Source organism: Nematostella vectensis, chromosome 11 (genome assembly GCF_932526225.1).
Source record: "Nematostella vectensis chromosome 11, jaNemVect1.1, whole genome shotgun sequence".
Lineage (NCBI taxonomy): Eukaryota > Metazoa > Cnidaria > Anthozoa > Actiniaria > Edwardsiidae > Nematostella > Nematostella vectensis.
In genome coordinates this window covers 15,886,528-15,911,614 of record NC_064044.1, presented here as the reverse complement: position 1 = coordinate 15,911,614, position 25,087 = coordinate 15,886,528, and the positions used below count along the sequence as shown (strand labels likewise).

At 41.2% G+C, this 25,087-nt stretch overlaps 1 protein-coding gene across 1 annotated transcript; it reads left to right on the top strand.

The window, feature by feature from the left end:
- Positions 1-599: 599 nt before the first annotated feature.
- Positions 600-23,749, top strand: LOC5504635 (phosphatidate phosphatase LPIN3). The gene is made up of 24 exons (XM_048734307.1): positions 600-918; positions 2,489-2,665; positions 3,692-4,135; positions 5,524-5,616; positions 5,896-6,132; positions 6,736-6,775; positions 7,062-7,126; positions 7,678-7,757; positions 8,233-8,340; positions 8,858-8,925; positions 9,375-9,468; positions 10,124-10,193; positions 10,957-10,998; positions 11,352-11,402; positions 13,863-14,150; positions 14,708-14,770; positions 15,012-15,097; positions 15,389-15,449; positions 16,460-16,531; positions 17,001-17,107; positions 17,490-17,601; positions 21,997-22,059; positions 22,428-22,468; positions 22,665-23,749. Exons 1-24 carry the CDS (start codon positions 739-741, stop codon positions 22,858-22,860), a joined length of 2,838 nt encoding a protein of 945 aa, XP_048590264.1. The 5' UTR covers positions 600-738; the 3' UTR covers positions 22,861-23,749.
- The last annotated feature ends 1,338 nt before the right edge of the window (positions 23,750-25,087 follow it).

Below are 25,087 nucleotides of genomic sequence, written 5' to 3'. Positions count from 1 at the left end.
TCCTCAAAAGAAATTCTTTTCTTCAGGGGTCATACCCCTAAACTGCCCAAAGATTCTCCATATGAAAATATGGTAATAAGGCTGGCTCCGCTTTTAGGTAGTGCCTAAATCTATATATTACAAACCAAACTAACTTCTAAATACTGACTTCTAACTTGTGGTAACATATACAACAATTGCAAAACGAACAATCCGCAACTAACTCGCAACTTAACATGGTCCCAAAAGTTAACGAGTATAAACCCTAATAATCAAGGCCGCCTCGATATAGTCCTTCAGCGCATCATGCTGTTGATTCCTGTTGATCCCAGCCATCGTGGCTAGAGTCCCAAGCAAGGTTGTTAGACAACGTTTGACGATCGGTTCAGTGGAATGAATCACATTTCTATCGAAAATCGGCAGTATTTGGTTGGAATTTTACCTAAAATTCCTAAAACTCTAAAAACTTTTCTTAGAATCCTCAAATTTTCTAAAAATCTTTAGATTTTTTAATTCATTTAACTCTAAAAATACTGACGCGGGTGGGAAACCTGTGCTTATCATAAGAAGATTTGCCTGGCTACCTAGCAAAGGTTCATTCCCCCTAGCCCACCCCCCTGAGTGTTATCATTAAAGTCAAAATGGCGAAGAGAAACGACCTCACGCGTTTGCTGCAAACAGATTACGATTTTTTTGCAATTGGAGAAGGCAAACTATGTGAAAGTCTAGGACACATATAAACAGCCTTTTTGATTTAGGATGAATTACTTGGGCCGTCTTGTAACCAACGTACGGGGATTTTACAGCGAGATAAACTCTGCCACTCTGACTGGTGCGATCGATGTGGTTGTTATTCGCCAAGAAGATGGCTCATTCGTGGCATCTCCCTTCCATGTGCGATTTGGAAAACTTGGAGTTCTTCGGAGTCGGGAGAAAATAGTAAGCAATTCCTGCATTACTTGCTGATATATATATATATATTTTTTTTTTCATGAGAAAAAGTTTTGCAACAGTAATATTTCGAGGGGAAGTAACAAGATAGCTGAAACAGCGTCTAAATACGCGTCTAAATACTTTATTTTGCTGTTGTTTCATATCAAAGAAATCCTCGCAGTTTATGAAAGAATTTTAAGTGCTGGAGAGTCTTATGTTTGGTAAAGGGACATTATTTATGCAGATTTGGTGCCTGGTTTTTATTCCACAAGTTGCCTCGCCACAAGTTCCGCGTATTGGCGCACTGCTTGCGGTGAATTCGACTCATCTCAACTGGTTTATTTTTAATTCCAGTGATTCTTAACGCGTATGTAAATGCCGTTAATATCCATACCTGTAGCTGGTTTATCCCTGTAGTTGCTATCCAACAAATCGCCAATTTGCTTTACAAGTTTGTCAAGATGTCTCGTGAGGTCAACTATCGGATTTCACCTCACCATTCTAACACAGTGGCTCTTTTATAAACATGCCAAATTTGCCACTCTTAAGTTTTCAATCTACATGTCATGTGATAAACAGGTAAAAAGGAATATAGTTTTTTTTTTTTCAAGAAAAACTATCGCTTTTATCTTAAACATGTAAAACCGGTCACCGGTAATAACAATATGCGGTTTTCGTTACTTGTACTTTATTGACATTATGGACACGACACATTTTCTGAAGAGATTTTATTTATGTTTTTTTTATACAAAGGATTAATGTGTTACACAGCTGTTTTTTAAGTTTATTTTCATCTTTGATATTTCTAGTCTGAAGGGCTAAATATTTCTAGTCTGAAGGTTTCAATAATTCTGATGATTATGCAAATTAGGTCACACCACCTCTTACGCCCCCATCAGCTGATCGTTTCCATGGGGACGTCAATCTGTCTGTTGAGTCAATCTTTTATATCGAATTTGTCTCAACCTTGTTTCAAAGACTCTTGAAATGGTCTGACATTCAGTTTCAGTTATATTTATTTTATTTGGGATATTTTTTTCTTTGTTTGATAAGGGATGGCATTTTGAAGAGGGGGTCTTGATAGAGAGGGTGCTTATTTTAAAATCTTTCACCTGTTTTTGATACTAGGTATTTTTGGCTCATACAGATATTAGACTTGTCTCAATAGGGGAAACAAGGGGTATTTATTATTTTTTACTATTTTATACTGCCTCAACTGTTTTTAGGTGTTATCCATGTAGAAGCTCTTACTTTTAAGTGATGATGGACAATTGAAAATCTTCTATGAGCAGTGCTTATCTACCAAAGCAACAACACAATGTAAAATACAAAAAATTAAGTCGGACCAAGAGGAAAGAGAAGAGAGAAAAGGAAAGATGAAAAGAAAAAAGAAATAGTGAAGACCCTCCAGAAGTTAGGCATGTTTGTCTATTTACTGATCTAGCACTAGCATAATGCATAAGGTGGAAAAGATCAATGTCAGAGGGTTAATTGCATTAATTCCTTTTTTGTAGGTAGAAAAGATAAATGTACTGTTGTTGTTGAAGTGTGTTGTATCTTTTTGTTGAATTACTAGGTTGACATCGAGGTGAATGGTAACCCTGTACCGCTACACATGAAGCTAGGCGATGCAGGGGAGGCCTTCTTTGTTGAAGAGATTGAAGAGCCCCTGGACTGTAGAAATGAAATGGCCACATCACCAATACCACCATTTGATGATAACACCATTGCAGAAGAAGTTCCAGATTTCAAGGTTTGTACATCCAAACGCGTATTGAACCTCTATTTGTAGTAAATTTATACAGGTGCAGAAGGCACAACAGAGCTAGGCTCCAAATCAAGTGCTACCATGTGTGTATTGTTAGTAAGCACTGTCACTAAGGAGGTCACTGCTAGAGGGTTAATTGCATTAATTCTTTTCTTATTCCTTTACTGTGCCATTAATACGATGTTGTAATACAGAACAATAAAGACGGTGTGTTTGTGCAGCCTAGAGAAACTAATAAGCTTATTATATTTGGCTTTTCCATCTAGGGTTGTAAATATTGGTAATAATCAAAAGGTATAAGATTGTATAAATTTTGATGTTAATACATTTTGATGTTGTGGTTGATAGTTTGGCACATGTATTATATTATGATGGTGTATGTCTTGGCTAGTATTTATATCTCTACCCATTCAGCTTAGTAAAGTGCATATTGAATAGATAGGACTTTGATCTGTTATTAAGTCCAGGCCTTGTCAAAACTTTTAAATGTGTTTGTATATCAGGTGGCACATGAAGCTCATATGAAGACTTATAAACAACTAAAACTCATTACCTCTATCATATGCCCAACCTTTTCTACAGTAGACACTTTGATTCTGTTTTGGGACGGACCATTTGATATTTGATGGAGAAGTAGCCAATCTTTTTCTTTTTTTTTTCTTGGACAGTTTTGCTGCTTGATTTTTTTCCTTGAGGATGTTGTTTTTTTACAGTCTTTGCCTTCTTTTTTTTAGGAGCTTGCTCAATTTTTTAGGAGGGATCAGCCACTCCCCCTGTCAGATATCAAAAGATATCAATCTTATTGCTTTTCTACCAACAAATTTTCCTGTTTTTAATTCTTTTGGTAGTTGAAGTCATTCTGATTTTGTAACTGTAAAATTTCAAGTATAAGTGTTTTCTTTTTCTAAATGCGCAATTGCCTGTAATTCAGCTCTAATAACTGCTAGAGGCATTAATAGACAATATTATTATTATTAATATTATTATTATTATATTCTATTAAATTTGCAGATTGATGAAAAAGAAGGTAAAGAAGCCGATAAAAAAACTGAAGAAAAAGAAAATAAGGACGAATCTAGTAACAAATTAACAGACAATGATCTGCAGCAGGAATGTGATTCCCCCACTGTTCCTGTGGGTGATAATTTAGGTTCAAGTGCGGAATTAGACAGAGACAATTTAAAAACTCCAACTAAAGACATGGACACAGAATCACAGATCACTGAAGAAGCAGTTACACCAACCAATGAGTGCCCGCCTCTAGCAAACCAAGAAGACAAATCAGAAGATAAATCGGAGGTTATAAGCGTTGAGTGTATAGCAAGAGCAAAGTCTGAAGAGGAACAATCTACGGAAGAGGCAAAGAAAGCAATTGAAGAGTTCTTAGAAGATCAAGACTGTGCAACTGTGAAAGAGCTCCATGTTGACATTCCAAATTCAACTAGCTCACACATGGTATGAAACAAAAAACAGGAAGGGAGGGGTTTTTTTTCACCTTGAAGGATTTGTTATTAAACATGTTTCAGTTTCTTGCATATTTAGCCTATGGATAAACAGAGAAACATGTTAACTTGAGCTTTTTTTAAGAGAAATGAAAAACAGTTCAAGCTAGCGTTTAGTTAGTTATTCCAGTCAGGATGACTGAAAGTTAGTCTCTAGGGAACTTGGAAATAATAAGTTTTTGGGAGTACAGGGTTCGTGTATTGTTGGGTAGCAAAATATAATTAAGTATATACGTAAGGGTATAAGCAAATAAGTAAGTATATACGTAAGGGTATAAGCACATAAGTAAGTATATAAGTAAGGGTATAAGCACATAAGTTAGTATATACGTAAGGGTATAAGCACATAAGTAAATATATACGTAAGGGTATAAGCACATAAGTAAGCATATACGTAAGGGTATAAGCACATAAGTAAGTATATACGTAAGGGTATAAGCACAAGTAAGTATATACGTAAGGGTATAAGCACATAAGTAAGTATATACATAAGGGTATAAGCACATAAGTAAGTATATACGTAAGGGTATAAGCACATAAGTAAGTATATATGTAAGGGTATAAGCACATTAGTAAGTATATACGTAAGGGTATAAGCACATAAGTAAGTATATACGTAAGGGTATAAGCACATAAGTAAGTATATACGTAAGGGTATAAGCACATAAGTAAGTATATACGTAAGGGTATAAGCACATAAGTAAGTATATACGTAAGGGTATAAGCACATAAGTAAGTATATACGTAAGGGTATAAGCACATAAGTAAGTATATACGTAAGGGTATAAGCACATAAGTAAGTATATACGTAAGGGTATAAGCACATAAGTAAGTATATACGTAAGGGTATAAGCACATTAGTAAGTATATACGTAAGGGTATAAGCACATAAGTAAGTATATATGTAAGGGTATAAGCACATTAGTAAGTATATACGTAAGGGTATAAGCACATAAGTAAGTATATACGTAAGGGTATAAGCACATAAGTAAGTATATACGTAAGGGTATAAGCACATAAGTAAGTATATACGTAAGGGTATAAACACATAAGTAAGTATATACGTAAGGGTATAAGCACATAAGTAAGTATATACGTAAGGGTATAAGCACATAAGTATATACGTAAGGGTATAAGCACATAAGTAAGTATATACGTAAGGGTATAAGCACATAAGTAAGTATATACGTAAGGGTATAAGCACATTAGTAAGTATATACGTAAGGGTATAAGCACATAAGTAAGTATATAAGTAAGGGTATAAGCACATAAGTAAGTATATACGTAAGGCACACTAAAATATTTGTATTCTTCTTGATCAGATTTATTTGCTCCTTGCAGGTGGATATCTGTCCTTCATATTCCGTGTCAGACAGCATCCTTATTCCTGGAAGGGGGAGAGCAGAGATCCTCTCAGATAGTGATTCTTCTAATGTATGGCCATCTTCTACTCTACTCTTAGGCTCCATCAGATGGAGACCCCCCTCCCCCATGCGAGAGAAAAAAACATGCCACAGAGAGGGGATCTTTCTCAGTATGAATGGCATGACTTTGTGCCAAGCCCCCCCTCTCCTCAAAAAACTTAGATTCGCTCCCGACCACAAGAAGTGCATTACTTAATTCTCTTCCTTTGGGAGACTCTTAGTATAACATGGCTCCATAATTCCTTATATTTCAGTGGATGTTCTATGTACCTTGTGAATTCTATTTTAGTGGATGACAGACTCTACATCCCCGCCAGTGCCTCACAGCTTTCCCCATGATTACCCCTACCCACTCTCAGACCTCGACTCACCCATCGGCTCGCCTCCAGATGGCAGCGGCATCCACATGCGCCCGGGGAACTATAACCCACAACACTGTTTAAGTGACACCGAAGCAGAAATTCAACATTGCCAGGAGAGCATCAGAGAAGATGAAATCTCTTGGGACTGGGGGAAACTGCCAAAGGTGAGGATGGTTCCAGTGGATATCACAAGCTGTGATGATGATGAAAAATGAAGCTAGGTATTGTTGATGGTGATGTTGATAGTGAGAATGATAGTTGTTGTGTTGTTGATGTTGGTGGTGATGTTAATGGTAGTGGTGTTGATGGTGATGATGATGGTAGTGGTGTTAATGGGTGGTGGTGATGGTAGTAGTGTTGATGGTGATGATGATTGTATTGTGGTGTTGTAGATGTTGATGGTGATGATGGTAGTGGTAGTGGTGTTGGTGGTGATGATGATTGTATTGTGGTGTTGTAGATGTTGATGGTGATGATGGTAGTGGTAGTGTTGATGGTGATGATGGTAGTGGTGGTGGCGTTGGTGATGATGGTAGTGGTGTTGGTGATGATGATGATGATTGTATTGTGGTGTTGGTGATGATGTTGGATGTGGCAGTAGTAATGGTGTGTTAATAATTGAGAAATGAGAAAGCCATAATGGTGGTATGATGATGATGTTGATGATGATAATGATGATTATGGAAACCATTGTTAGATTATTTTGTGGTTGATAGCTTCTACTACAGGTATATACACAGCAGTCTGATTACAAATATTTTTTGTAGGGATCAGAAAATTTGTATCCTCTTGACAGAAAGATAACTGGTAAGTTTCTTAAAGTTGTGATTATATTTGATAGTAAAAATTTCAATGATTTTGGATTGTTTAACATGTAGCTGTCAACCCAACTTCGACAGAAATCTTGTGAAATACAGTAAATATGTGAAAAAACCCAAGAGAGTCAAAGTGGGTGAATACAGAGAATGTATGAGCATTCTCATAAAAATTAGGCTTGTGATGAGGTCCAAAATCTTGTGAAACCCTCCTAATGCAGGTGAGCTGACAGTTATGATTTAATGTCACATTGTTATCTGATGCATGTAATCAACAGACCTAAAGCGAGAAGAAACTGGTTTTCACCACAGAAAGAAGCCTCATCACTCCCGAGCACACAAAGTAAATTTCAAACATACTGTTGTTTGGTTTTATAATTGATATTTTTGCAGACACTGTTCAAGTATTGGTAAAAACAAAACTATAATAGAAAGCAAACCAATTTTGGGGAGCAGTCTTTGTGTTAAAAGTAATTTAAATTGTTGCAGGGGGGATGACCAATACAATACATTATCGAGGGTAGCATATTAACCGAATACACAGTTTTGTAACATATGGCCCTCGTAACCATTGTTAGCATAGTCACTGTCTGAGTCACCAAATGATAATTTCACTTTAAAATACACATTATAGCCATCCTGAGAATTATTCCAACACAAATGCTTTCCTACTCATTGCAAAACCTCTAAGCCCTCTGAGATATAATTATGTAAGTCCACGAAAATAGAGAAATTTACAGTGAGGGGCTTGATGACTCCAGACCACACATGTTCTTATGGTGAATTGCACTACTTGTAATTGAGACAACTGTTCCAGATAAAAATCCTCAAAACATAAGAAACCCAGTAATTAAACCACTTGGAATAAATGCTAATAAATTGTTTAATTCCCAGATAAAAGAGGAGGGGATATATTTAGATGATCTCACATCAGTGGATGACGAAATAGCAAGACTCTACCTCAATCAAGCGCTGTGAGTACTCACTTACTGCAATGGATGCAAACAAGGAGAAAGCGAACATGCGTGTGACCAGTGTTCAGTTAGGAGCTGTATCTCAAGTGTCATCTCTGCTAGGAGGGAGGGGGGGCAGAGTGTTTTAAAGCTGGTTGTGTCATGAGCCCTAGCAATATTAGGGGGCAGGAAACAGAAAATTGAGAACATATTTGGAGCACAACAACGCCCCTACTGGTTATTTCCTTATGTTTTTTAGGGGGGGGGCATGTTATCCAAATGCAATAAGAAAGAGGGACCTTAAAGAACCTGCGCCCCTTGCAACAATGTTTAACAGAATAACAGGAAAGCATTTGCTGTATACCAGAATGACAGATAAGCAAGCATTGAACAGGACTGCAATGCAAGAGGGCATTTTTGAGAATGATACAGTTTCCATAGCTCTTGGTAGATTGACAGAATATTTGATCATGGTTTATCTTGTGTATATCTGTAGAAAAACAGAAAAGAAAACAAGCCAGTTTGCAGAAGACATTGAGTCTGGCATTGGCCAATCACTGCCAAGTTCGCCCACTGCTGAGGAATCCTTACAGAAAACCTCAAAGTTAGTAATCAGTTCTCATTTTGTGATTCCATAAAAAAATCCATACTCTCTTTCCATTGAGGGAATTATCTCAGAGCCCAAGGGGATTTTTTTGGCTTGTGAATTGAGTCACACAACAAGATAAAAAAATAATAGAATAGGTAAAGCACAAGCTCACATTGAAAGATATTATCAATTTTTTTTTCATGAGACTGACTTGACCCTTCAGTATAAACATAGATTTCTCCACCCAGTTTAGATTCATAAGTGTAAGTCATCGTGTTAGTCAGTTTAAAAGCAATTACTTCCGCAATACATGCTAATGTGTGAAATGAGAAACAGAATTTCTGGCATAACATCCTTATCCTAGATGACAAGACACTGACAGTCCCCTAAGTAGAGAGCCAGGTTTTGCACTAAAAACTACCCAAGCTGAATTGAGCTGAATTCAAACCCTTTCACTTGGGCAGTGGAGGCTTATACCACCAAGCTATCACACCACTCTCCACTGTTTGATTCTGTTTGCAATTTTTTTCAGTGTGGATTCTTACCATGACATTGCCATGTCACTTTGTGGGGAGCTAAGAAGCGGCAAAGTCCCCCTAGGTGAGTGGAGTCATTACAAGGAGACAAAACTGTTTTATACGGACACTATGGAACCCGTGTAGATCAATGTCAGGTATTTTGTGCTGAATTTATATATGAATAAATTCGCACTTGAACTGCAAAATTGCAAGAGCACAGATACAACGTGGTCGAGTCGAAGGCAAAGAAGAAGCCTCAGGCAGCCGCCATACGACTCTTGTTTGACCACGGAACACAGTTAAGATCAAAATTTAGGATGTCGCCGCCATAAAGAGCCCTTTTCAGCCACACCTGTTTTTTTGTTCAATATTGGGAGACACATAATAATAACAATCGTCTAAACACAAAGTTTCAATCTTTATTTACCAAATTTGATTAAATATATAGCGAAAACATCCCCTTCTAGCATGATAAAATGGTGGATAACTCGAGGCTTTTGTTTTTGCACTGAGAGATTGTTATGTTTGCAGAGAGCTTTATGAAGCGCATGGTGAACTATGAAGACTTGTCCAACAACCCTGCCCTCCTGGCCAACCCAAACCTAGTCATCAGAATTAATGATAGGTGAGCTGCACAAGACAGTGGCTGGTCCAGGTGGTCTGTGCCCCCTCCCCCTTGAGACATGCCATATATACCTGTGTTAAAGCCTCCTAAAACAGGGTATACATTCCTGGGAAAAAATCCCACATACCGCTGCTTGTACACCCTGTTAGGAAGTTTGTGGTTGATGCTGTGAAAAGTTTGACTAACATCAAGCACATAACTACCATTCCCTGGTCTTCCATACTAGGAGGGAATCATAGCACACAAAAGCAATGCTGGACTCAAAGCAGCCTCATTTTCAGCCACGAATCATAATCCCAGTCAAACAACCATTCTTTTCCTCAGGTATACACTTGCTGTCAGTGAAAATGGAGAAAGCAAATGAAAAATGGCAGATCTGAGACTGACTGCTGCCTATTGATATTAAGAACTAAAAAATAAGACTTATCTTTTTTATCCATGTTTTTATGCAATTTTGTAGAATTATTACAAGACGCAAAGTTATAAGGACAAACATTTTCCATTATAAGGACAGAAATGTGACATTTGCGCTGGTAATATTTATTGGGAGAGGTGCATTGGCACAGCTCGTTGTTTGATGCTACTGCGGTATGCACAAAGGTCAATGTAGTCCTGCCTTTCCTGCTTATATCAACTTTCTCTATCCACTTTATAGATATTATAATTGGCAGATAGCAGCACCAATGTTGATGTCGTATATTGTATTCCAGAGACCTCTACAACAGGTGGGTCTACCATCAAATATTTCATAGTAGTTGATTATAGTAATGATAAAAATGGTAATGACATTTGTGATGATGATAGTGATGATGATAATGGTGGTGGTGGTGACGATGGTGATGATAATGGTGGTGGTGGTGGTAACGATGATAATGGTGGTGGTGGTGATGATGATAATGGTGGTGGTGGTGGTGGTGGTGGTGATGATGATAATGGTGGTGGTGACGATGATGATGATAATGGTGGTGGTGGTGGTGACGATGATGATGATAATGGTGGTGGTGGTGGTGACGATGATGATGATAATGGTGGTGGTGGTGGTGACGATGATGATGATAATGGTGGTGGTGGTGGTGACGATGATGATGATAATGGTGTTGGTGGTGGTGACGATGATGATGATAATGGTGGTGGTGGTGGTGACGATGATGATGATAATGGTGGTTGTGGTGGTGACGATGATGATGATAATGGTGGTGGTGGTGGTGATGATGATGATGATGATGATAATGGTGGTGATTGATTCTGACTTTGATGAGGATAATGAATGATGTTAATTCCTAACTCGGATGTGTTAAATGACGGGTGTAGGTGGTCATTGAGTTTGTGTAAATGATGATGATAGTGATGACAAAAAACAAGTCGATATTGATGATGTTGATAATGGTCAATTGATTTTGATGATGGGGGTTTTCGTGGGGCATTCATGATGATTTTCAGTAACTGACATGTGTTTTCTGTTCATGTTTCCTTTCATTTTCATAACAGGAGACAGCAAGGTTATTGGTGAAGCAGCACATGCCTAGAAAGGTGATTACGCCCTTACACATTACACACATGCCTATAAGTGTAATTACCCCCTTACACATTACACACATGGCTATAAGGGTAATTACCCCCTTACACATTACACACATGCCTAGAAGGGTAATGACCCCCTTATACATTACACACATGGCTAGAAGGGTAATTACCCCTTTACACATAACACACATGGCTATAAGGGTAATTACCCCCTTACACATTACACACATGGCTATAAGGGTAATTACCCCCTTACACATTACACACATGGCTAGAAAGGTAATTACCCCCTTACACATTACACATGCCTAAAAAGGCATTATGTGCAGGTACTTGAATTGAGTTGTGTTCTTTTCCAGGAAAAAAGGCGATCATATTGGTTTTCCTGGCGACAAAACTATGATGACCAGGTACGGTATATTGATGACCGGGTTAGGTATATTGATGACCAGGTACGGTATATTGATGACTAGGTACGATATATTGATGACTAGGTACGGTATATTGATGACCAGGTACGGTATATCAATGACCGGGTACGGTATATTGATGTTCAGGTACGGTATATTGATGTTCAGGTACGGTATATTGATGACCAGGTAAGGGATATTGATGACCAGGTACGGTATATTGATGACAACGTACGGTATATTGATGACCACGTACGGTATATTGATGACTAGGTACGGTATATTGATGACTAGGTACGGTATATTGATGGCCAGGTACGGTATATTGATGACCAGGTACGGTATATTGATGACTAGGTACGGTATATTGATGACTAGGTACGGTATATTGATGACCGGGTACGGTATATTGATGACCAGGTACGATATATTGATGACCACGTACGGTATATTGATGACCACGTACGGTATATTGATGACCGGGTACGGTATATTGATGACCAGGTACGGTATATTGATGACCACGTACGGTATATTGATGACCAGGTACGGTATATTGATGACCAGGTACGGTATATTGATGACTAGGTACGGTATATTGATGACCAGGTACGGTATATTGATGACCAGGTACGGTATATTGATGACCAGGTACGGTATATTGATGACTAGCTACGGTATATTGATGACCGGGTACGGTATATTGATGACTAGCTACGGTATATTGATGACCAGGTACGGTATATTGATTACCACGTACGGTATATTGATGACCAGGTACGGTATATTGATGACCAGGTACGGTATATTGATGACTAGCTACGGTATATTGATGACCGGGTACAGTATATTGATGACTAGCTACGGTATATTGATGACTAGGTACGGTATATTGATGACCGGGTACGGTATATTGATGACCAGGTACGGTATATTGATGACCAGGTACGGTATATTGATGACTAGCTACGGTATATTGATGACCAGCTACGGTATATTGATGACCAGGTACGGTATATTGATGACTAGCTACGGTATATTGATGACCAGGTACGGTATATTGATGACCACGTACGGTATATTGATGACCAGGTACGGTATATTGATGACCAGGTACGGTATATTGATGACTAGCTACGGTATATTGATGACCGGGTACAGTATATTGATGACTAGCTACGGTATATTGATGACTAGGTACGGTATATTGATGACCGGGTACGGTATATTGATGACCAGGTACGGTATATTGATGACCAGGTACGGTATATTGATGACCAGGTACGGTATATTAATGACTAGCTACGGTATATTGATGACCAGCTACGGTATATTAATGACTAGCTACGGTATATTGATGACCAGGTACGGTATATTGATGACCGGGTACGGTATATTGATGACCAGGTACGGTATATTAATGACTAGCTACGGTATATTGATGACCAGGTACGGTATATTAATGACTAGCTACGGTATATTGATGACCAGGTACGGTATATTGATGACCAGGTACGGTATATTAATGACTAGCTACGGTATATTGATGACCAGCTACGGTATATTGATGACTAGGTACGGTATATTGATGACCGGGTACGGTATATTGATAACCAGGTACGGTATATTGATGACCAGGTACGGTATATTAATGACTAGCTACGGTATATTGATGACTAGCTACGGTATATTGATGACCGGGTACAGTATATTGATGACTAGCTACGGTATATTGATGACTAGGTACGGTATATTGATGACCGGGTATGGTATATTGATGACCAGGTACGGTATATTGATGACCAGGTACGGTATATTGATGACCAGGTACGGTATATTAATGACTAGCTACGGTATATTAATGACTAGCTACGGTATATTGATGACTAGCTACGGTATATTGATGACTAGCTACGGTATATTGATGACCGGGTACAGTATATTGATGACCAGGTACGGTATATTAATGACTAGCTACGGTATATTGATGACTAGGTACGGTATATTGATAACCAGGTACGGTATATTGATGACCAGGTACGGTATATTGATGACTAGCTACGGTATATTGATGACTAGCTACGGTATATTGATGACCAGGTACGGTATATTGATGACTAGGTACGGTATATTGATGACCACGTACGGTATATTGATTACCACGTACGGTATATTGATGACCAGGTACGGTATATTGATTACCACGTACGGTATATTGATTACCACGTACGGTATATTGATGACCACGTACGGTATATTGATGGCATGTTTCTAAGTGACCCATAATGTTAGAGACTTAGCCAAGAAAAAAGTTTATGTGAAAAATTCATCAAAGCAATCAGAATTCTGATTTGTTATATTATTGTTCTACATAGGTTAAACATGAAATATCTGGTCGAAAGCTTTTAGCAAACATGTAACATGACATGATCCCAATGATTATAAATTGTCCATCTTTAGAGCTCTGATGACGAAGACGATACGGCAAAAGACAACCACCGCCCAAGACTGCATAGCAACTCACGTAAACACCTAAACGCAACTTCCGCCACCCCCAGTAGTACCCCCACAAGAACAGCTGAATACCTCGAGGGGGAAGGGGACGGGGACATCGACAGGGAAGTAGAGGAACAGGACCCACTACTTACGGGACCACGGAGAGAGCGGAATATCTCTGAGTGCACGAGCGGGAATGAATCTGATATGGTGAACTTTCGGAAGACGACCAGGCTTTCTTCTGAACAGCTGGTATGTGATTCGTAAGCCAGCACCGCGTAAACAGCCTCTGTCAGCCGATTTTGTCATCCTGGCAAAGTACCAAGTGCGAAAAAGCATCCATTTTCATCGGATGATTTTAGGAAGCCAATGCTATATTTTCGATTGAATTTTGTAAATAAAGCATTGAACTTTTTTTTTTAAATAGTTATTTCGAGATTTTAGCACAATATATGCCTTCCAGTATTAAATGAAATAGAGATAGTGAAAGATCAGGAATTGATCCCAGATGCGGAAGTTTTCATAAATATTGGATATTCATTATCGTATAAATGCCAGGATAACTGTTCATTTCTTCCCTCGCCAACGATTTCCAAATGCTGAATCGCCTTCTATCTACCGTCATTCAAAATCCCTGAAGCGTATTCATTGGCCAGCACTGAAATGGCTTCCAATCACGCCTTCTCTCCGCAAGGCCCTGACAAATCAAAAGGCACCACACACGATAAAAGTCAGCCGTGTTAGCAGTTGGAAATGGTTAAATAGAGTTCTCAGCATGTTATAAATGAACTGTAAACTCTCTTTCTCAGGCTAACCTTAATCTTCGTGAGGGGGCGAACAGCATCGAGTTTTCTGTAACAACTAAGTACCAAGTGAGTAGTAGAAACTGTAGATAATCCAGACAGAAGTTATGACCAAGCCATTATTATTGAGACATACTTATCGTGAAAAAACATGGTATGACTACAAAAACTACAGACCAAAAATGGAACTAAAACAATTACAGAGCTAAAAATGTTAGTTCATGGATCCTTTCCACCTTATAGAGATATTATGGTAGAAGGAAGTTGTAAATTGATAATAATCTGATAGTTGTGATTTGATGGGCACCAGGGTACAGCAGTGTGCCAAGCGACCATCTATCTGTGGAACTATGATGACAGGATCGTGATCTCTGATATAGACGGAACCATTACTAAGTAAGTACACTACGACGCATGCGACATGAGCAATGCATTGCAAGCAACATGTACTACACACACAACATGTACTAGACATTGCATGCAACACAACATGTACTAGACATTGCATGCAACACAAAAGACATCCCAATGTATTGCAATACCGCAATTACCGACATCATGAGCGAAACATCTTTAGTGACATTAGCTATTACAAGACGTTGCATAGAACACGTTTGCCTACCCACAACGTGGCCCATAAACACCATGCAACACATTTCAAACCAAGTGTTTTATAACCAATCTCAGGTCGGATGTGTTGGGGCAGATTCTTCCTGTCGTTGGCTCGTCTTGGGCGCAGTCAGGCGTGGTAAGTATCAAATGCAACACTTACAATATGAAGCCCTGTACAAATAGCGCTTCACAGCCCCAGCTTAACCCAAAAATGCTAGGAAAGCCACGCATGGATGACTACAAGACTTACAATATAAGGCCCTGTACAAATAGCGCTACACAGCCCTAGCTTAACCCAGAAATGCTAACAAAGCCACGCATGGATGACGACAAGACTTACAATATAAGGCCCTGTACAAATGGCGCTACACAGCCCTAGCTTAACCCAAAAATACTAGGAAAGCCACGCATGGATGACTACAAGACTTACAATATAAGGCCCTGTAGAAATAGCACTACACAGCCCTAGCTTAACCCAAAAATGATAGGAAAGCCACGCATGGATGACTACAAGACTTACAATATAAGGCCCTGTACAAATTGCTCTACACAGCCCTAGCTTAACCCAAAAATGCTAGGAAAGCCACTCAGGGATGACCGAAAGACAAAGGAATTGTTGGCAAATGATCGTGCAACGATGCAAACAGTAAAACATTGTTGGGCTGTAAATGCAATTTTGTTTTTATTATATTATACAAGTTATCAAGCATAAACGCTATCAGCTTGTTTAGATCTCTCAAAAAAGTGTTATTTTAGCTAGGTGTTCCCTCCTGCATAGATCTCTCTGCGTCGTTCGTTTCCTTTCCCCACATCGTAAGAGATGAATGAACATCACAGAAAGCTCTACGCAATAGGATAGAAAAGTTGTTACATGGGATAACATTTAATAGTAAGACAGTTGCTCCAAGACCGCAAAGTTGTTTACAAGATTGGTTTAAACAGCCTCTCGAATTATTTTTGGGCCCAACAATATCTTGCTCTGATGCTTCGAGGTAGCTAGCAAACACGTTTACTTTGTTTTGTGTTCATCCTTGCAAGACTGGAACAACTGAGCGCTGCTTGTGTCGGCTGTTTGCCTATGTTCTTGGTGTGATAAACAAAATATTTGCCTCTGAGATAATGTTTCATTGGCTTGTATTTTCACAGGCGCATTTTTTCAACTCCATCCAGAGTAACGGCTACAAGCTACTGTATCTGTCAGCACGAGCGATTGGGCAGGTAAATGAGCATTGTTCACTAGTCAGTAACTACATTGATCCGCCTTAAACACCCAACATCAACATAGACTTTTCAAAGGGACAGCAAAGCCTACCCTCATTGTGAATAATCCCTTTTTATGTTGTACTTCTTCAGTAACAATACCAAGGAAGTGGAGCCGTAAGCTCGTTATGCGCATATGTTTATTAGTGCGAAGACGAGGCACCAAAAGGTGGAGAGAAAAAAAAGAAAGCGTCTATCCTTTGAGTTTCCTCAACTGGTTTAATTAAGTGTTGTAAGCATCTTCATCTCCGCTTCCTTCGCCAGTTGTACGACCTTTAGAAGGTCTTCTGCATGAGTTTTCCATGGTAGTACAGATGGTACTACTAAGAACTTGTATAAATAATTGTCGCAGTAGCTTCGTGTACGCCCTTTGCGTGCCTATTGTTATTGTGGCATGAATCCCGTGTAAAAGATTCATATTGTCCAGGCCCAGTTGACACGTGACTACTTGAAGAGCGTGAAGCAAGGACAGATTTGTCTCCCGGATGGACCGCTGCTGTTATCTCCAGCCTCTCTCATCAAGGCGTTCCACAGGTATACCATCAGTCAAATTTCAGAAAGAAAGGAAAGTTATGATGACGATGATGAAGATGGTAATGGTGGTAACGAGAAGGGTTATACTATTACAGTATTATTACCCCTCTCGTCACCACGATTCTGATGAAGATGACAGGTGATTATGATGACAAGGAGTAGAAGGAGGGGAGGGGCGACGATATTTTGATAATAAAAATGGCTAATCCAAAAAAGATAAGCTAGTCACGATTATAATGACATGTTCTTGTGAATTAGATGGAAGGTAAATTAGATGTTTATTCATAAATATTGAAATAAATATTATAGATGTGTTTGTTTATGCCTCTGTGAGTTTACTTTGTGTTATGCCATCCACTAAATAATTTTTTCATCATGACAGAGAGGTGATTGAGAAAAAGCCTGAAGAGTTCAAGATCTCGGCTCTTCGTGACATACTCAGCTTATTTCCCAACAAAAACCCATTCTATGGTGGATTTGGGAATAAAATCAATGTAAGTCAAAGTAGTTTGTCAGTACGGTGCCTCACGTGCTAACCTTGGTTCAATCCCTCATGCACTGAGCTTGGTTCAATCCCTCATGCACTGAGCTTGGTTCAATCCCTCATCACTGAGCTTGGTTCAATCCCTCATGCATTGAGCTTGGTACAATCCCTCATGCACTGAGCTTGGTTCAATCCCTCATGCACTGAGCTTTGTTCATCCCCTCATGCACTGAGCTTGGTTCAATCCCTCATGCACTGAGCTTGTTTAAATCCCTCATGTGCTAACCTTGGTTCAATCCCTCATGCACTGAGCTTGGTTCAATCCCTCATGCACTGAGCTTGGTTCAATCCCTCATGCACTGAGCTTGGTACAATCCCTCATGCACTGAGCTTGGTTCAATCCCTCATGCACTGAGCTTGGTTCAATCCCTCATGCACTGAGCTTGGTTCAATCCCTCATGCACTGAGCTTGGTTCAATCCCTCATGCACTGAGCTTGGTTCAATCCCTCATGCACTGAGCTTGTTTAAATCCCTCATGTGCTAACCTTGGTTCAATCCCTCATGCACTGAGCTTGGTTCAATCCCTCATGCACTGAGCTTGGTTCAATCCCTCATGCACTGAGCTTGGTTCAATCCCTCATGCACTGAGCTTGGTACAATCCCTCATGCACTGAGCTTGGTTCAATCCCTCATGCACTGAGCTTGGTTCAATCCCTCATGCACTGAGCTTGGTTCAATCCCTCATGCACTGAGCTTGGTTCAATCCCTCATGCACTGAGCTTGGTTCAATCCCTCATGCACTGAGCTTGGTTCAATCCCTCATGCACTGAGCTTGGTACAATCCCTCATGCACTGAGCTTGGTACAATCCCTCATGCACTGAGCTTGGTTCAATCCCTCATGCGCTGAGCTTGGTTCAATCCCTCATGCGCTGAGCTTGGTACAATCCCTAATGCACTGAGCTTGGTACAATCCCTCATGCACTGAGCTTGGTTCAATCCCTCATCACTGAGCTTGGTTCAATCCCTCATCACTGAGCTTGGTACAATCCCTCATCACTGAGCTTGGTACAATCCCTCATGCACTGAGCTTGGTTCAATCCCTCATGCACTGAGCTTGGTACAATCCCTCATGCACTGAGCTTGGTACAATCCCTCATGCACTGAGCTTGGTTCAATCCCTCATCACTGAGCTTGGTACAATCCCTCATGCGCTGAGCTTGGTACAATCCCTCATCACTGAGCTTGGTCCAATCCCTCATCACTGAGCTTGGTCCAATCCCTCATCACTGAGCTTGGTTCAATCCCTCATGCACTGAGCTTGGTTCAATCCCTCATGCATTGAGCTTGGTTCAATCCCTCATGCGCTGAGCTTTGTTCAATTCCTCATGCACTGAGCTTGGTTCAATCCCTCATGCATTGAGCTTGGTACAATCCCTCATGCACTGAGCTTGGTTCAATCCCTCATGCACTGAGCTTGGTTCAATCCCTCATGCATTGAGCTTGGTTCAATCCCTCATGCGCTGGGCTTTGTTCAATTCCTCATGCACTGAGCTTGGTTCAATCCCTCATGCACTGAGCTTTGTTCAATCCCTCATGCACTGAGCTTGATACAATCCCTCATCACTGAGCTTGGTTCAATCCCTCATGCATTGAGCTTGGTACAATCCCTCATGCACTGAGCTTGGTTCAATCCCTCATGCACTGAGCTTTGTTCATTCCCTCATGCACTGAGCTTGGTTCAATCCCTCATGCACTGAGCTTTGTTCATTCCCTCATGCACTGAGCTTGGTACAATCCCTCATGCACTGAGCTTGGTACAATCCCTCATGCGCTGAGCTTGGTTCAATCCCTCATGCGCTGAGCTTGGTACAATCCCTAATGCACTGAGCTTGGTACAATCCCTCATATGCTGAGCTTGGTTCAATCCCTCACGCCCTGAGCTTGGTTCAATCCCTCATGCACTGAGCTTGGTACAATCCCTCATGCGCTGAGCTTGGTTTAATCCCTCATGCACTGAGCTTGGTTCAATCCCTCATCACTGAGCTTGGTTCAATCCCTCATGCATTGAGCTTGGTACAATCCCTCATGCACTGAGCTTGGTTCAATCCCTCATGCACTGAGCTTTGTTCAATTCCTCATGCACTGAGCTTTGTTCAATTCCTCATGCACTGAGCTTGGTATAATCCCTCATGCACTGAGCTTGGTTCAATCCCTCATGCACTGAGCTTGGTACAATCCCTCATGCACTGAGCTTGGTTCAATCCCTCATGCGCTGAGCTTGGTTCAATCCCTCATGCGCTGAGCTTGGTACAATCCCTAATGCACTGAGCTTGGTACAATCCCTCATGCACTGAGCTTGGTTCAATCCCTCATCACTGAGCTTGGTTCAATCCCTCATCACTGAGCTTGGTACAATCCCTCATCACTGAGCTTGGTACAATCCCTCATGCACTGAGCTTGGTTCAATCCCTCATGCACTGAGCTTGGTACAATCCCTCATGCACTGAGCTTGGTACAATCCCTCATGCACTGAGCTTGGTTCAATCCCTCATCACTGAGCTTGGTACAATCCCTCATGCGCTGAGCTTGGTACAATCCCTCATCACTGAGCTTGGTCCAATCCCTCATCACTGAGCTTGGTCCAATCCCTCATCACTGAGCTTGGTTCAATCCCTCATGCACTGAGCTTGGTTCAATCCCTCATGCATTGAGCTTGGTTCAATCCCTCATGCGCTGAGCTTTGTTCAATTCCTCATGCACTGAGCTTGGTTCAATCCCTCATGCATTGAGCTTGGTACAATCCCTCATGCACTGAGCTTGGTTCAATCCCTCATGCACTGAGCTTGGTTCAATCCCTCATGCATTGAGCTTGGTTCAATCCCTCATGCGCTGGGCTTTGTTCAATTCCTCATGCACTGAGCTTGGTTCAATCCCTCATGCACTGAGCTTTGTTCAATCCCTCATGCACTGAGCTTGATACAATCCCTCATCACTGAGCTTGGTTCAATCCCTCATGCATTGAGCTTGGTACAATCCCTCATGCACTGAGCTTGGTTCAATCCCTCATGCACTGAGCTTTGTTCATTCCCTCATGCACTGAGCTTGGTTCAATCCCTCATGCACTGAGCTTTGTTCATTCCCTCATGCACTGAGCTTGGTACAATCCCTCATGCACTGAGCTTGGTACAATCCCTCATGCGCTGAGCTTGGTTCAATCCCTCATGCGCTGAGCTTGGTACAATCCCTAATGCACTGAGCTTGGTACAATCCCTCATATGCTGAGCTTGGTTCAATCCCTCACGCCCTGAGCTTGGTTCAATCCCTCATGCACTGAGCTTGGTACAATCCCTCATGCGCTGAGCTTGGTTTAATCCCTCATGCACTGAGCTTGGTTCAATCCCTCATCACTGAGCTTGGTTCAATCCCTCATGCATTGAGCTTGGTACAATCCCTCATGCACTGAGCTTGGTTCAATCCCTCATGCACTGAGCTTTGTTCAATTCCTCATGCACTGAGCTTTGTTCAATTCCTCATGCACTGAGCTTGGTATAATCCCTCATGCACTGAGCTTGGTTCAATCCCTCATGCACTGAGCTTGGTACAATCCCTCACGCCCTGAGCTTGGTTCAATCCCTCACGTGCTAACCTTGGTACAATCCCTCATGCACTGAGCTTGGTTCAATCCCTCATGCACCGAGCTTGGTACAATCCCTCATGCATTGAGCTTGGTTCAATCCCTCATGCACCGAGCTTGGTACAATCCCTCATGCACTGAGCTTGGTACAATCCCTCATGCACTGAGCTTGGTTCAATCCCTCATGCGCTGAGCTTGGTACAATCCCTCATGCTCTGAGCTTGGTACAATCCCTCATGCACTGAGCTTGGTACAATCCCTCATGCACTGAGCTTGGTACAATCCCTCATGCACTGAGCTTGGTACAATCCCTCATGCACTGAGCTTGGTTCAATCCCTCATGCGCTGAGCTTGGTTCAATCCCTCATGCGCTGAGCTTGGTACAATCCCTCATGCACTGAGCTTGGTACAATCCCTCATGCACTGAGCTTGGTACAATCCCTCATGCACTGAGCTTGGTACAATCCCTCATGCGCTGAGCTTGGTTCAATCCCTCATGCAATGAGCTTTGTTCATTCCCTCATGCACTGAGCTTGGTACAATCCCTCATGCACTGAGCTTGGTTCAATCCCTCATGCACTGAGCTTGGTTCAATCCCTCATGCACTGAGCTTGGTACAATCCCTCACGCCCTGAGCTTGGTTCATGGCCTCATGCCTATTTTCTATATGTATTTTTTTTAGATGATGCGTTGTCACGTTTATTGCCCCCCCTCTCCTCTCTTTGTTTCTCGTCATAATGTTGCTTCGACTGATTTTTCCCGTCAACAGGACGTGTATTCGTATCGCGCAGTCGGTGTGTCCGTATCAAGGATCTTCACTATTAATCACAAGGTATACAGACGTTACGTAAATAATCGGATAAGATAACACCAATCCTCTCTACACATTTGATACGATAAGCACGTTATTTTTGTAACGATAATAACTTTGAAACCACTTTTGTTGGTGTAGGGGTCGTTTACTTTTTAGAGCTGGTGTTTATAGAATTATTTTCTTCTGCTGGGCTGTGCAATTATTTAGTGCCAAAAGACTAAGCAGAAGCTCACTGCAATATACGATGGCGAATGGGCTTCAGGTAAGTTTTGGTAATAGTGGGGGAAGACTTGGGGAGTATTAGGAATTTCGTAAAGGACACATGTCTTCTCCAGCAAGAAATTTCTTCTGTGGCTCCTTTTCACGTGTTTGCTGTTTTTTGACAGGGCGAGGTTACTAATGAACTAACCACCACATTCCAGAGCTCGTAAGTATCCAGAGTGTCTTCAGTCGACTATAGCAATTCCCCACGCCAGTCTAGAGGCATGGTAGATGTTAGTGGTGAAGGAGATGGCGATACTCGTGGTGTTGTTGATAGTTTGAAACGCACTGCAAGGCAAAGATGAATCATTGTGGCGCTTTGGTTGTTTCGTTTCTGATGCTTTCCTTCTGTCCCACACCAGGTACCTACGCCTAAGCGACCTGGTCGACCAGATGTTCCCTCCGTACAAAAAGCAGCAGGATTCCATGCGCCCCACGGGCCTAGTGGCACCAGACGAGTTTAGTTCCTTTACTTACTGGAGAAACCCTCTCCCCCACGTGGAGATCGAGGGATTTGACAAAACGCAAGACGAGGCAGACACTATGACAGCTAACTAAGGCGAGAATCTCTTACACTGAGCCTAAGTTATCCTCCATCACTCTAGTCTACGTGTTTATTACATTTAAAAAAAAAACGCCCTCCCAACGTGGTGAAGCCGGAGAAGTCAAATGTTGTCCAGAATCAGACTACAATAATTTTTAAATCTTCTTGAAAATAGGTGTTCTTTTTTCTGATGTCAATTAAAAGATAGTAATGGCTGAATAAAATAATTGTGACTTGCGCCAGTTAAGCTTGAAGAATGATTAGAAATGACAGCTTCAATCGATTCCAGTCGCATGACAGAATATGACCGAGGAGATGCGGACATTTCAGATTATATTCGGTAAATACTGTATTTAATAAAAGTCTGAAAGAATTATCATCTCCAGAGTTTTTAGATTTGGAGGGTTTTAATGTCTTTTTTTTCGGTTTATTGTTTTACTGTATTGAATAAAAGTCTGAAAGAATTATCATCTCCAGAGTTTTTAGATTTGGAGGGTTTTAATGTCTTTTTTTTCGGTTTATTAGGAAGTATTAGTGTAGTGCGCAAATAATTAATAATTAATAAATAAGTTTTGAAAGGGAGCACCCTAACTTGTTAGCTTTACTCGTTGTGTAACTCGAGTACAAAGTACGACTGACACATTTTGCTCTACCCCCCTTAGTAAACTCTTTGTGACTGTCTCGTGACGTCATTGATAATGGAGGAATACGGGCGCTCTGCTGGTCAGACCCCAACCCTCATTACAGTGCTGGTTGCCAGGGTGATGACATAGGCTGATTACACAGGGTTCTTGAGTAGAATCGTTTAGGAAGGGTGGGGGGTTATGAAGAGCAAATGTAATGGATTGATGGATTAAAAAGAGAGCGTACACGAGTGAGATCAAATAAATGAAATGAATAAAATTGTTGTTGGTGTTTTGATACACGCGCCCCGCCACCCCCCCCCCCCCCCCCCCTCCCGCACACACAACCTCCCCGTCCACACACACACACACAAAAGCTACTCACCCCCCCCCCCCCCCCAGACACACACGCGCGCCACTTTTTGGCGCAGATTCTGCATGATGCCCCATCGTGACGAGACAGACGCACATATACTTGATGGCAAATATAATCTTCGAAAAGATAAATGAATATGAGAGAAACCACAAGGGGTTGATTGCAAAAGCATATTTCTGGCGGGACGTGCGGTACCGAACCAAATAGGCCGAGTACGTGGATCACGTCAATGATTAACTTGTCCCTTGTATAGTGGAGATTATTGAAATTCCTAAGGTAAACTTATACTGGGAACATCCATGTGGTTATGCGCCGCGAGAGCTCCTCCCAAACACACACCCCGACCCACCCCTATAACCTCGGGCACAATACATTACTCGCATGGCAAAGAAGGTGCTCTGAAATACCTGGCTTTAGATTATCTGCCATCGAAGGAGTAGTTCTCTAGAGTACGGGGATTTCCGTCGTCTGGCTCGACTCCAAGTGTCCTTAAGTCAAGTGCCTTCACTCAGCGTATTCGCACGTGCTCGTGCAACTGTTGCTGTCTATGGACTGCGATGACCCTGTGGTATATCCAGAGGGTCTAGCTGATAGACTGTTTAGACAGGCGTAAACAATCCTAGATCTTCTAAAGGCTGATATGATAGCGCCCTCATGAACCCTGCTCGCGCACGTGCGCCAAAGTCAAACGTAAGAATCACTTTAGTGTTTCAAATGTGTATTAGGGGGTCCCTGGTGGAATAGAGAAATGTCCATAGAAATGAGGTCATGAATAGAAGCGTCCCTTGAATAGAGGTGTGCCTTGAACTTTGGTGTCCCGTTTTAAATAAGTGTCCCTTCCTTGAATAGAGGTATCCCGCTGTTAAAAATTGGTTGTCCCTTGAAAAGAGGTATCCCTTAGAAGTAGTATCCCTTAAAAAACGATAGATGTGTCTTAAAATTGGAGCTATTGAGAACGAAAGCGAATGAACACGGTTATTTTTTTAAGCTGTAGCGCTACTTGTTTAGTCTTTCACGAGATTATACCTTTTCCAGAGTGTTTTTTTTTTTCAGGCGCATACCCGCGTATGCGCAGTCATACGTATCATGTGGAAAAAGCATAGTTTTTGAAGATTTTTTTGTAAGAAATAACCCATGGTGGCCAAGGGGGGTGCGCTCGCACCCTGTGCACCCCCCTTGTGTACGAGCCTGATTTTAGTGTACTCCCCCTGATTTTAGTGTGCAGCCCCTTATACGTGTACG